This window comes from Pipra filicauda, unplaced genomic scaffold (genome assembly GCF_003945595.2).
Source record: "Pipra filicauda isolate LSUMZ 115617 unplaced genomic scaffold, ASM394559v2 scaffold273_size1055052_pilon, whole genome shotgun sequence".
Lineage (NCBI taxonomy): Eukaryota > Metazoa > Chordata > Aves > Passeriformes > Pipridae > Pipra > Pipra filicauda.
This window is the reverse complement of record NW_024104391.1, coordinates 771,710-782,100: the sequence shown is the minus strand read 5'-3', so window position 1 is coordinate 782,100 and position 10,391 is coordinate 771,710. Positions and strand designations below refer to the sequence as shown.

At 61.9% G+C, this 10,391-nt stretch overlaps 2 protein-coding genes across 6 annotated transcripts in view; one reads left to right on the top strand and one right to left on the bottom strand.

Annotated features, from left to right (window-relative positions):
* Positions 1 to 320: 320 nt before the first annotated feature.
* SLC38A8 (solute carrier family 38 member 8) lies at positions 321 to 7,640 on the top strand. Of its 4 annotated transcripts, none has more exons than XM_027750053.2 (10): positions 321 to 596; positions 1,045 to 1,243; positions 1,467 to 1,620; positions 1,760 to 1,864; positions 2,205 to 2,262; positions 2,501 to 2,615; positions 2,730 to 2,877; positions 2,962 to 3,161; positions 3,333 to 3,384; positions 3,521 to 7,640. In XM_027750053.2, exons 1-10 carry the CDS (start codon positions 402 to 404, stop codon positions 3,615 to 3,617), a joined length of 1,323 nt encoding a protein of 440 aa, XP_027605854.1. In that variant the 5' UTR covers positions 321 to 401; the 3' UTR covers positions 3,618 to 7,640. The 4 variants fall into 4 exon arrangements, with proteins under 4 accessions (XP_027605854.1, XP_039238511.1, XP_039238512.1 ...); XM_039382577.1 differs by having other exon boundaries at positions 3,330 to 3,384; XM_039382578.1 differs by having other exon boundaries at positions 2,727 to 2,877.
* NECAB2 (N-terminal EF-hand calcium binding protein 2) overlaps positions 3,734 to 10,391 on the bottom strand; it is a 74,519-nt gene continuing 67,861 nt past the window's right edge. For both annotated transcript variants that reach the window (XM_039382579.1, XM_027750056.2), the window contains 8 exons: positions 8,632 to 8,768; positions 6,602 to 6,720; positions 6,393 to 6,472; positions 5,750 to 5,806; positions 5,538 to 5,650; positions 5,140 to 5,217; positions 4,684 to 4,775; positions 3,734 to 4,520 (listed from right to left, as the gene is read on the bottom strand). In XM_039382579.1, the coding sequence (XP_039238513.1) occupies positions 4,492 to 4,520; positions 4,684 to 4,775; positions 5,140 to 5,217; positions 5,538 to 5,650; positions 5,750 to 5,806; positions 6,393 to 6,472; positions 6,602 to 6,720; positions 8,632 to 8,768 (705 nt within the window). In that variant the 3' untranslated portion in view covers positions 3,734 to 4,491. The remainder of the gene's footprint in view (positions 4,521 to 4,683; positions 4,776 to 5,139; positions 5,218 to 5,537; positions 5,651 to 5,749; positions 5,807 to 6,392; positions 6,473 to 6,601; positions 6,721 to 8,631; positions 8,769 to 10,391) is intronic.

Here is a 10,391-nt window from a genome sequence, read left to right as displayed (position 1 = left end):
AACTTCGTGGCTGGGAAGAACGCAGGCGGAGCGTGGAGCCCCCAGCCTGCCCGCCCCAGCCCTGCTCTCGGAGCTGCCGGGGCTGCTGCGGGGTCTGTACGAGCTCTGTGAGCCCTGGGGACGCGCAGGGTCAGCGGGACGCGGCTCTCGAGCCGGGGCGGTGCAGGAGCCCCGCGGGCTCCGGGACGATGCCCGCTCCCGCGCCGGGGTGGGAGCGGGACGGGGCTTTCCGTGGGTGAGCTCCCGGGAGGGGGTTCCCACGGGCGGCTCCTGCCCGGCCCCCGCCGCCCCCTCCCCACTGCCCGCGGGGGCGGGGGGTCCGCGCTGCCCGCGCCCGCCCCCGGGGGCCCGGCGGAGGGCACGGGAGGGCACAGCCCCGCACGGCCCCGCACAGCGCTGCGATGGAGCGGGCGGCGGGCGAGGCCCGGCCCCTGCTGCCATCCCCGGGGGGCTCCGCCGCGCTCCCCGCCCCCGGGCTCTCCTCCGCCGGCGCCGTCTTCATCCTGCTCAAGTCTGCGCTGGGCGCGGGGCTGCTGAGCTTCCCCTGGGCCTTCGGCAGAGCCGGCGGGGCCGTGCCCGCCCTCCTGGTGGAGCTGGTAAGGGGGCACTCGGGGGGGACACGGGGGCGAAGGGCTGCGGCACAGGGAGCCGAGGGGCGCCGGGATGGGATGGGCTGGAGAGGGGGGTTCACCTGCTCTGGTGTTTGGGAGCTGGCGGGGACCCCCCTTCGCACAGCACCCCCGTCCCGACCCCGCCTGGGGCAGGGGTGCAGCAGCCTTGGGGGATGCCCTTTGCAGCTGAAGCCACACTTGTAGCTGGCTTGTGGCTCAACCTAAAATCAAATTGGTGTGTGCTCCCATACATGTCCCCAAAACCCAAATCTAAACCCTGTGTCTCCATCCGTTTGCTGACCTGTGTTACCCGGGGCCACAAGGCAAACCTGGCTGCTGACCTGGGCCCTGGTCGTGGCCCTGCTGGGTCCCCGCTGGCCCCGCGGGTGTCGGGGGGTCGGTGAGGTGCTTCCTGGCGGTGCTGTCCCCGCAGGGCTCGCTGGTGTTCCTGGTGAGCGGGCTGGCCGTGCTGGGCTATGCGGCGGCTCTCAGCGCCCAGCCCACCTACCAGGGGGTGGTGCGGGCGGTGTGCGGGGCGGCCGTGGGGAAGCTCTGTGAGCTCTGCTTCCTCCTCAACCTCTTCATGATCTCCGTGGCCCTTCTGAGAGTGGTGGGCGACCAGCTGGAGAAACGTGAGTTGTTTTCCCCCACCGCGTTTGGGGCTTGCTTGGGGCCGGCAGCCCTCGGGAGTGAGGGGGAGCTGGTCCCAGGGTGGGCTACGCTCAGCCCGGGGTTTTCCTGGAAATTCTGAGGACGTGGCGCTCCCTGGTCCTGGGGCTCCTGCCACAGTGTGATGCTCCCGACCCCCCTGGGCCACCTTTCAGGGTGCAGCTGAACCCCCACTGCCCCCCACAGTGTGCGACTCCCTGTACCCCAATGGGACGCTGAGCGGGGCCCCCCAGCTGCCCCCCTGGTACGTGGACCAGCGCTTCACCCTCTCTGCTCTCTGTGTCCTCGTCATCTTCCCGCTCTCTGTCCCCAGGGAGATTGGCTTCCAGAAGTACTCCAGGTACTGCCTGGGCTATCCCTGGGGTGGCTCACCCCTGGGTACCCTGTACCCCAGGTTTCCTCCCGGGAACCTGCAGGGCCACGGGACCCCCCCTCCCTTTCTCCCAGCTGTGTGCTGACCCTCTGCCATGTCCTGGCAGCATCCTGGGCACACTGGCTGCCTGCTACCTCACTCTGGTCATCATCCTGAAATACTACCTGCAGGCAGAGAGCCTGAGCTTGACCAGCCCCCCCCAGCCCTCCAGGTAAGGGGGTCTGTGCCGTGTCTCTCCTGCCCCGATCTCCATGACATCAGCAGTGGTGTGGGGCAGGGCTGGAGGTGGGGCAGGGCTGGAGGTGGGGCAGGGGTGGTCCTGGGCCCTGTGTGTGTGGGGTGGGGGGAGCTGGGGACAGCACACAGTAGTGGTAGGTGAATGGCAGCTCCCAGTCCCATCTTTCACCCCAGCAATTCCCCTTTCTCTCAAAATCACTGTGGAAGAGGTTCCCATGGTGGCATCCAGGCTGCACAATTTATGCCACAGAGGTTCCCTCTACTTTTGTGAGCCTCACACCCTCTGCTCTGTGCTTCCTCCCTACATGCCACAGGTCTTCCTCCTGGGCCTCTGTCTTCAGTGTCATTCCCACCATCTGCTTTGGCTTCCAGGTAGGTCACCCTGGCCCCCCAGTCCCAGCTGCCAGGGCAGTGCTGGCAGCCTCCCACAGCATCCCAGACTGGGGGGATGCCATCCCTTGAAGGGGAGGCTGCAGGGAAGGGGACCTGTGGCTGTCACCAGAGGTGGCTGCAGGGCAGGATGCAAGTCCCTGGGGATGGGACAGGGAGGACGCTGGGGGTGGGGGTTGTCCCTGCATGGGGCCCCAGCACCATCCCCCTTGCCTTGCAGTGCCACGAGGCGTGTGTGGCCATCTACAGCAGCATGAGCAACCAGAGCTTCTCCCACTGGGTCACCGTCTCTGTGCTCTCCATGCTCGTCTGCCTACTCATCTACTCCCTCACGGGTAACCCAGCACCAAACCCTTCACCCCTCCTTGCCCCCGGGTGCCTTCCCCGTGGCTCACCCCTCCTCCTTGAGCTCCCCCCTCCTCCTCAGGCTCCCCCCTCACTGTCAGCAGGGCTCTATGGCTACCTGACCTTCGGCGAGGCCGTGGCCTCCGATGTCCTGATGTCCTACCCCGGGAACGACCCGCTCGTCATCGTCGCCCGCCTGCTCTTCGGCGTCTCCATCGTCACCATCTACCCCATCGTGGTGCTACTGGGCAGGTGAGGGTGTGGTGACGGGCTGGGTGCCCCCCCAGCCGGTGCAGCTCCTCTGGGTGCCACAAGCCCCCTGATCCCCTCTTGCAGGTCGGTGGTGAAGGATTTGTGGGCAGCCCCCAAGCGCGGGGCCGCGGCGGTGTCTGAGGCGCAGGAGCGGCGGGGCCGGGTGGCACTGACTGTCACCTGGATGGGCACCACCCTCGCCATCGCCCTCTTCGTCCCTGACATTGGGAAAGTCATCGAGCTCATCGGGGGCATCAGTGCCTTCTTCATCTTCATCTTCCCAGGCAAGAGGAGGCAGTGGGGGGGGGGAAGGGTTTTACCAGTGCCGGGAGCATCGCTGGGGTGGTGGGTGGCCCGTCCTGGCCCCATTTTGGGGGTGCAGGGCCAGGAATGCCGCAGTGGGGTTGGGTTTGGGGTGCTGTGGCAGAGGGGCTGAGCTTCTGTCCTGACAGCAGGGCTGTGCCTGGTGTGCATGACTGGGACCCGCAGCCTCGGACCACGCAAAAAGTGAGTTTCTGTGTGATTGGCAGCGGTGGGGGGCAAGACCTGCAGAGAGCCCCATGCCCAGGGGACTGGGGCACAGGGAGTGGCCCATTCCTGGGGTCAGCTCTGTCCCAGTGGCCCTGTGCTGGTGTCCCCACAGGGCTGCTCTCATCGCCTGGGGTGTCCTCTCCGTGCTGGGCGGTGCCTTTGTCTGCGGGCAGAGCGCTGCCCTGGCCGTGCTGGGGCTGCTGCGCTGAGGGCTCACAGCCCCACCGGGACTCCCACCAGGACCCCTCCTCCATGGCCCCCTCCTCCATGGCCCCTCCACCGCCTCCCCCAGCCCACGGCCCCGGACAGACCCCGGACACAGCACTGGATCCCATCAGGTTTATTTGGCATCACGGCCCCGTTGTACAGTGGCTAATAAAGACAGGACAGGGTATCAGAGAGGGTCCTGTGCCACACACCCCGAGGGACCCCCGTGCACGGGGGGCTGGGTGCAGGATGGGCACGGACAGACAGACACACAGACAGAAGTACAGACCCCAGGAAGGGGGTGGGGGGGCAGCCACCCTCACGCCTGCAAGGCACTCACTTGGACTGCACAAGGAAACCCCTTGGGACCCTCCCTGCCCAGAAAAGACTAAGGGTTGCCTTGAGAGCAGGGATCATTCCCCCTTTGCCACCACCTTGACTCCCCCAGGCACACACACACTGTGCCAGGCACAGCCTCAACTCCCCCAGCCCCTTCCCTGGGTGGCCCTGGGAACTAGCACGGACCTCCAACATACTCCCTGCTTTCAGGAGGGGCTCCAGCCTCCCACTCCCACCTCTACTTCCCAATACCTGGCTGCCTGCACCCTGCCCATCCCTGCCTGCCTATGTCTGGGGGATGTCCCCCTCCCCAACCCCTGCCAGCCCCTCCCTGACAGACCTTCCCTTCCCAGGGACCACCTCATGCCAGGGAGAGACGATCCAGGTGATGGGGTAGCTGGGGGAGGACTCTATGGGGTGGTGGGGACACACATGGGGGTTTCCTTCACTCCAGTCAGGTCACACCCACTCCCCACCATGCAGGGGGTCACGGCCACCCTGCAGAGGGGCCGGTCTGGCGGCCCCCGGCACCGACGGTCAGTCTCTGCTCAGGGTGCACCAGGCAGCTGCAGGGGAACAGCACAGAAGGGTCACCCCTGCCCAGCCCACCCCAACCCCCCTGCCCCAGCCAGCCCAGGCCCCCTGCCCACCCCTGACCCCCAACCACTGGAGTGGGGCTGGCTGCCAGGGGCTCCCCGTCCCCCCCAGGGCAGGGCACTGCCCTCCTACCTGGCACTGCCACGCTGGACACGGCCTCGGGCTGGCTCAGCGTGTCCACCTTGACGTGCTGGAAGCCCTTGCAGGTGGCACTCTGCAGGTGCCTGCATCCAGGTGGGACAGTGGGTGACCCCCCACCCCAGAAACACCATCCCAGCCCCCCACAGCTCCGTGGGCTCAGGCAGGGGCCGGGTGCCAGCAATCCCACTCACCTCCCCTTTAGCACAGCACCCTGCCTCGCTTCAGGACAGTGATGCCTCCCACATGCAAAGGCATCCCCAGGTGGGAGGTGCAGAGAAACCCACCCCAAGCCCCTGTCCCATTTACAGGGACAACCCCAGGACAGACAGACAGCTCTTTGGCCCTGCTGTCAGACAGGGGACAGAGCAAGGGGCTCAGCAGCTCCAACAACCCTCCACACCCCAGCATCCCACCAAAAAAATGGGCTTTTTGCACCCCCTCTCCTACCTCTTCCAGTCCTCCTCGGTCTCCCAGAACTCGTAGACGATGAAGGTGACACCATCAGGCAGCTTCACCGCGGTGACACTGCCACAGGCAGGGAGAGGGGGTGAGCCCCCAGCACGGGGCATCCCTGCCCCCTCGGCCCCTGCAGCCACAGCTGTGCTGCAGGCTGGGCTACCGAGGGGTGACCCAGCCCTGACAGCCCAGGGAGGGGCAGCCCCCCAGCCCAGCACTCCCCAGCCCATGCAGAGGGGTGTTGGTGACCGAGCACGACCACATCCCACATCTGGGCTGTTCTGCCCAGTCCTTCACTCGGTGGGGTGCCCTTTGCTGCAAGGGCAGCTGAACATCCTCGGCCCCCCAGCCCTCCCAGCACCCCCCGTGCGGCTGCCGGTGGTACCCACTGGAAGCAGTCCCGCTCCCCGGCCACGCTCTTCAGGTACTGCTTCAGGGAGCTGCAGAACTCGCCCAGGTGCTTGTGCGACACCGTCATCTCGTTCCGCACCAGGAGGAGGTACTGCCGGCCCCAAACAGCACACGTGAGCCCCGGGACACGGGGACCCCGAGCCTGGGGCTGCAGGGACCCCCAGCCCCCGGAGGAGTCGGGCACACTCACCGTGCAGGCGGAGCTCTCGCTGTCCGACAGCCGCTGGTGCAGGTCAAACCACAGCGTCTGCAAAGGGAGGGAGCAGTGCTGGGGGGGTGGATTGGCTGAGGCTGCCTGTGGGTTTCTGTCCCCTGCCCAGTGGGTTTCTGTGCCCAGCACCTGGCATGTCTGGCTGTGCCCCCTTCTCTGCAGGGGACAGCTCCAAGAGCCATTTGCACCTTCATGCCCTGCAGGACCCTCTGCAAGAGCTCCCCGTGCTCCCAGCACAGCCAACATCCCCAACACCATGTCCTTGCCCCTGCCCCAAAACAGCTGTCACTTTTTCACAGTCCCTGAACTGTCCCTGGAATGGCAGGACCAGGGGTACCCACTCCTCCTCACTGCCCTCTCACCCTTCCTAGCTCTGGCACAGTCTTAGCCTCTCTGGTAACCACACTCACAGTCAATTGTTCCACATTCCATAGCTGCTGTCAGCTCATCAGAAAGAATATCCTCCAGCACCACCAGCAACCCACCCGTGGTCCCTGCACACAACAGCACTGGGATGGGCATGGCCACCTCTTGGTCACCTCTGGCCCAACGTAGCAGGGAGGTAGTGGGGCTGTGGGGACACCCCAGGGACAGTCCCACACAGGGAAACACTAGCTCTTACCTTGTCCTCCAGCTTGCCAATCAGCTTGGCCAGCCTGTTGATCTGCCCTTCCAACCCCTCTGCCTTGGTGTCGGGGGAACCTGCAGAGAGCAGGAGGCAGTGATGGGGTGAGGGGCACTGTGGGCACTCCCTGAGAGCCCCGTGCTGCTGCTGGGACTGCAGCTCCCGTCCCTGAGCCCTCCCAGCCACCCCAGGCAGCCACCACTTACCAGCCTGGAGGTTCTTGCCGTGCTCTCTGGGGACCACCCAGGTGGTGGGAGCGTAGCTGGGCACAGGGCTGTCGTACCAGGGGTCACTCAGGCCATGGCCAGCCTTGCTGGGGTAGTGCCTGCAGCCAGAGAGCACAGGGGCAGTCAGGATGGCAGAGCTGGCACGCCCAGCACAGCACGAGCCAGCCCCAGGGAGCCAACAGTCCTGGCAGCTCTGCCAGTGATGCCAGACCCTCTGCAGAGCAGCAGTGCCCACACTGTGCCCAGGCAGTGCAGGCTTCCCTCCTGTAACCACAGAGGGAGAGGCTGAGCAGCTCAGAGGGTTTCCAGAGTCCCTTCCAGCCAGGAGCAGCTCTGTGCTGGCTGACCAAGGTGCCCAGGAGCCCCAGCTCCTCTTGGCACCTTTTGTGGTCACACAGCTCCCAGCTGGAAACGGGGTGAGTGCCAGGGAGCTGACGGGCATCACACCAGCCAGCGTCCTCCTGCCCCTCCCCTGGCTCCTCCAAAACACAGCTGCCAGGTGCCCTTTCCCAGCCACCCCACAGAGTCCTTGGGTGCTGCAGGAGCAGTGCCCAGGCTGCTGCTGGCCCCAAAAATCAGCCAGTGTGGACTCAACCCTACACAGGGGAACACAATGTGCAGATCTGGTCCCAAGGAACGTCCCCAAGATAAGGAAGCAAGAACAACAATAAAGGTGGCAGGAACATCCTTTTGCTGTGCAATAATCCTGGTGCTGGATAATCCCCTGTCAATAGGCAGGAAATTAGGTGAAAACACACAGAGATTTATTTTAATCACAATTTAATGAGGTGTTTCAAGCTTGGACCTCTGCCTTTGCATTTTGGTGTTCAGCCCTTTATTTTGGTGCTTTTTAGGCCACCTCTTTGTCTTCATGTGGATGCAGGAGATAGATTTTTTTGGGGGACTTATTTTTCTTTTTGGCTATTATCTTAGTGAGAAAACAACTACAATACTCCTCATTATGAACCAGGCCCACACATCAGAAATAAAAGCCAGCAAAGTCTTTCAGAGGCTCTAATTGCTCTGCCTGATGTTGGTTTTTTTCCTCCTCATAGTTTCCCACGAGCTCCTGCTTTTTTTCTGTACAGTTTGCCACAAAATAGGGAGAAGAAGGAGATGTGAGATGAGGAAACCCATAGCACTCCCCAGGAAAGCTGGTGAGGTGGCACCAGAGCTGCCCAGGGTCTCGCTGTGTTCAGGGAGTGGTGTCTGAGCAGGGAGCTGGTATTTTCACTCTCTGTGGTCCACGTGCCCCTCTGTCTGCCCACAGCCTGGGGAAGCCAAGACATCCCTCTGGAAGCATCCTGAGGCCTCCTGGCTGGCAGGTATGGCAGGAGAGGGATTTGCTCCAGGACTATCTGACAAATGGCTTCTGTGGCAACCTGTCCTGTTACAGCTGGTGATGGTGGTACCTGGGGGTGACACTGACCCCAGGGGGGGTGACACTGACCCTCAGGGTGCTGTGCTTCACGTGAGACCAGGGGACAGCACTACCTGTCCTCAACAAGCACCTCTCGCCTCTGGACGATGACACTTGCTGGGTGCTCTGGCAGGAGGAAAGCACCCCTGGCAGGGAAAGCTGTCCCTGCAGGCTGTCCTCAGCACAGCCCAGACATGTCCACCCCTCTGGGGGTGCCTGTGTCGTGCCCTGGGTGGGACTGGTGGCTTTGCTCAGAGAAGCAGCCCCATGCCCCCAGCCCCAAGCCTCCAGCCCAGTGCCAGGGTGCTGCCCCTTGTTTGCCTCCCCCCACACTGCTCGTGAGCTAAAAGGGATCCTGAGGGCTGTGGGAGAGTGTGGGCAGTGCAGGATAGAGTGGTAGAGAAAAGCCCCCCGAGCTCTCAGGAAGCTGGGAAGGGAGGCAAAGAGAGAGGCAGCTGCTCCCCGAGCTCCCCTGTGCCCCACACAGCGTCTGCTGCGCTGCCCTGGCCCGGCAAAGGCACCTTCCTCCTCCTCCTCCTCCTCCCCCTTCATCCCCCCGGCCCAGGGAGGAGGGTGCAGTGCTGCAGACCTGCTGGGGTTGGTTTGCTCGTCGATGGCATCCACAGCACTCTCCACGGAGCTCAGCAGGGACTGGGTCTGGTTGGCCGTCTCCTTCAGCAGGAACCGGGTCACGAACTGCTCCACGTTGGTGCCGCTCTCGTACACCTGCCAGGCACACAGGGATGTGCTGAGCCCCAGCACCTTCACCCAGCACCACCACCCAGCAGTGAAAAGTGGCCCCTCTTGTGCTTTGGAGATCCCTACTCTGAGAACTTGAGCATGTTTTACAGTGCTCCAGTCCACAACAGTATGGCCAACCCAGCACTAAAGAAAAAGGAGTTTGGGATGATTAACAGAGCTGGATGTACTCTTTGAGAAGCTCCCAGGGTAATCCAAACCCTTCTGAGACAGAGAACATTCTAAAATATTTTAATAGCACAATTGATCAGCTTGAAGCACCCAGGGCCCCTTTCCCAAAACAGCTTTGCTGAGCCCTGCTGATGGCATGGTCCTGCTCCTCCACCTCCTGCCAGCCAGCAGCAGAGGTGGGACAGTGGCACAACTGGAATGACCCCAGCACACCCAGATGGACACTGGCACAGCACATTATTCCTGTTTTATGGCAAAGAGATTAGCAAGGTTTATTTCCATGGCAACTGGAGCAGCTCTGCGAGAACCCAGAGGGCCTTTATCTTTTATATTAAATCATAAAAGAAGAACGAGCTGAAGGAAAAACCCTTGGGGTTCTGATCACAGAACTGATTTCTCACCCCTGAATTTGTAGGGAAGCACGAGATTCTTGGCAGCTCCTTGAGCATCCAATTAGCAGAGGTTAATAACATCTGTCTAACACAGACAACCTTGCCCCTCCCATGTGGGGCCTTCACCCAGGCAATTATTTCATCTTCCACTGGCCACACTTGGGCCAAGGTGGGTGTATTAAATGGATACATTTCCTTGACAAACACATATCGTTGCATTTGGGATCAAAACCAATTTTTTTGCGGTCTCCCCCTCCTTGGCTGCTCCCCCACAGCCAGCCCTGCCTGCAGCCAGCACTCTGCCCGTGCTGAAGGCACAAATGCACTGATCAGACACTCCAACAGGCCCTGCTGTGATCACAGATGAGCTCTCACACCCAGCCCAGCTCTGGCTGCTCAGGATCTGGTTGCTGCCTGGGCAGAGGGTGGCTGCTCCCACGGGCTGGGGGCTTTGTCCCCCTCCTGCATTTGGTGCAGACCTGCCTTCAGGAGCTGCCACCACTGAACACAGAGCTGGGTGTACTCCTTCCCCTGCTTGACTGGGTTGTGCAATCCCTTGGGCTCTCCTCTAACATGATTTCTTTGGGATTGCAAAAACAAGTCATTAAGAAGACCAGCTCCAAAGGAATCCTTCTCATCGTCTTATTAAAACATTCATCAGACTGTCCTAGTGAGATTTAATGAGGTTTGTTCTTATTAATCTCACCTTGAAGAGTTATTTCTTCCTTGCTTTGCCTGAGAAGTTAAAATATTTATGGAGATAAATAATAATTGCTGCTCAGTGAAGCTGCTTTGTGCTAGAAGCTCTTGGACATCTCCAAGCCTGCCCTTTTCCATCCATCAGTTCCAGGCTGGAAAGTTCCAGTCCAAGTGCCTGGCCTTGATGTCTGCTGCAAACAGGTGCCTGTGCCCATTTGCAGTGAGCAGCAAATGTGAAAGCCTCGTTGAAATGATGGCCTTGAGAATTGTGTGTTGATGGCTCTCAGGAGAGCCTCAGAAAGCATCACCACCTGGGAAACCAGGGCAT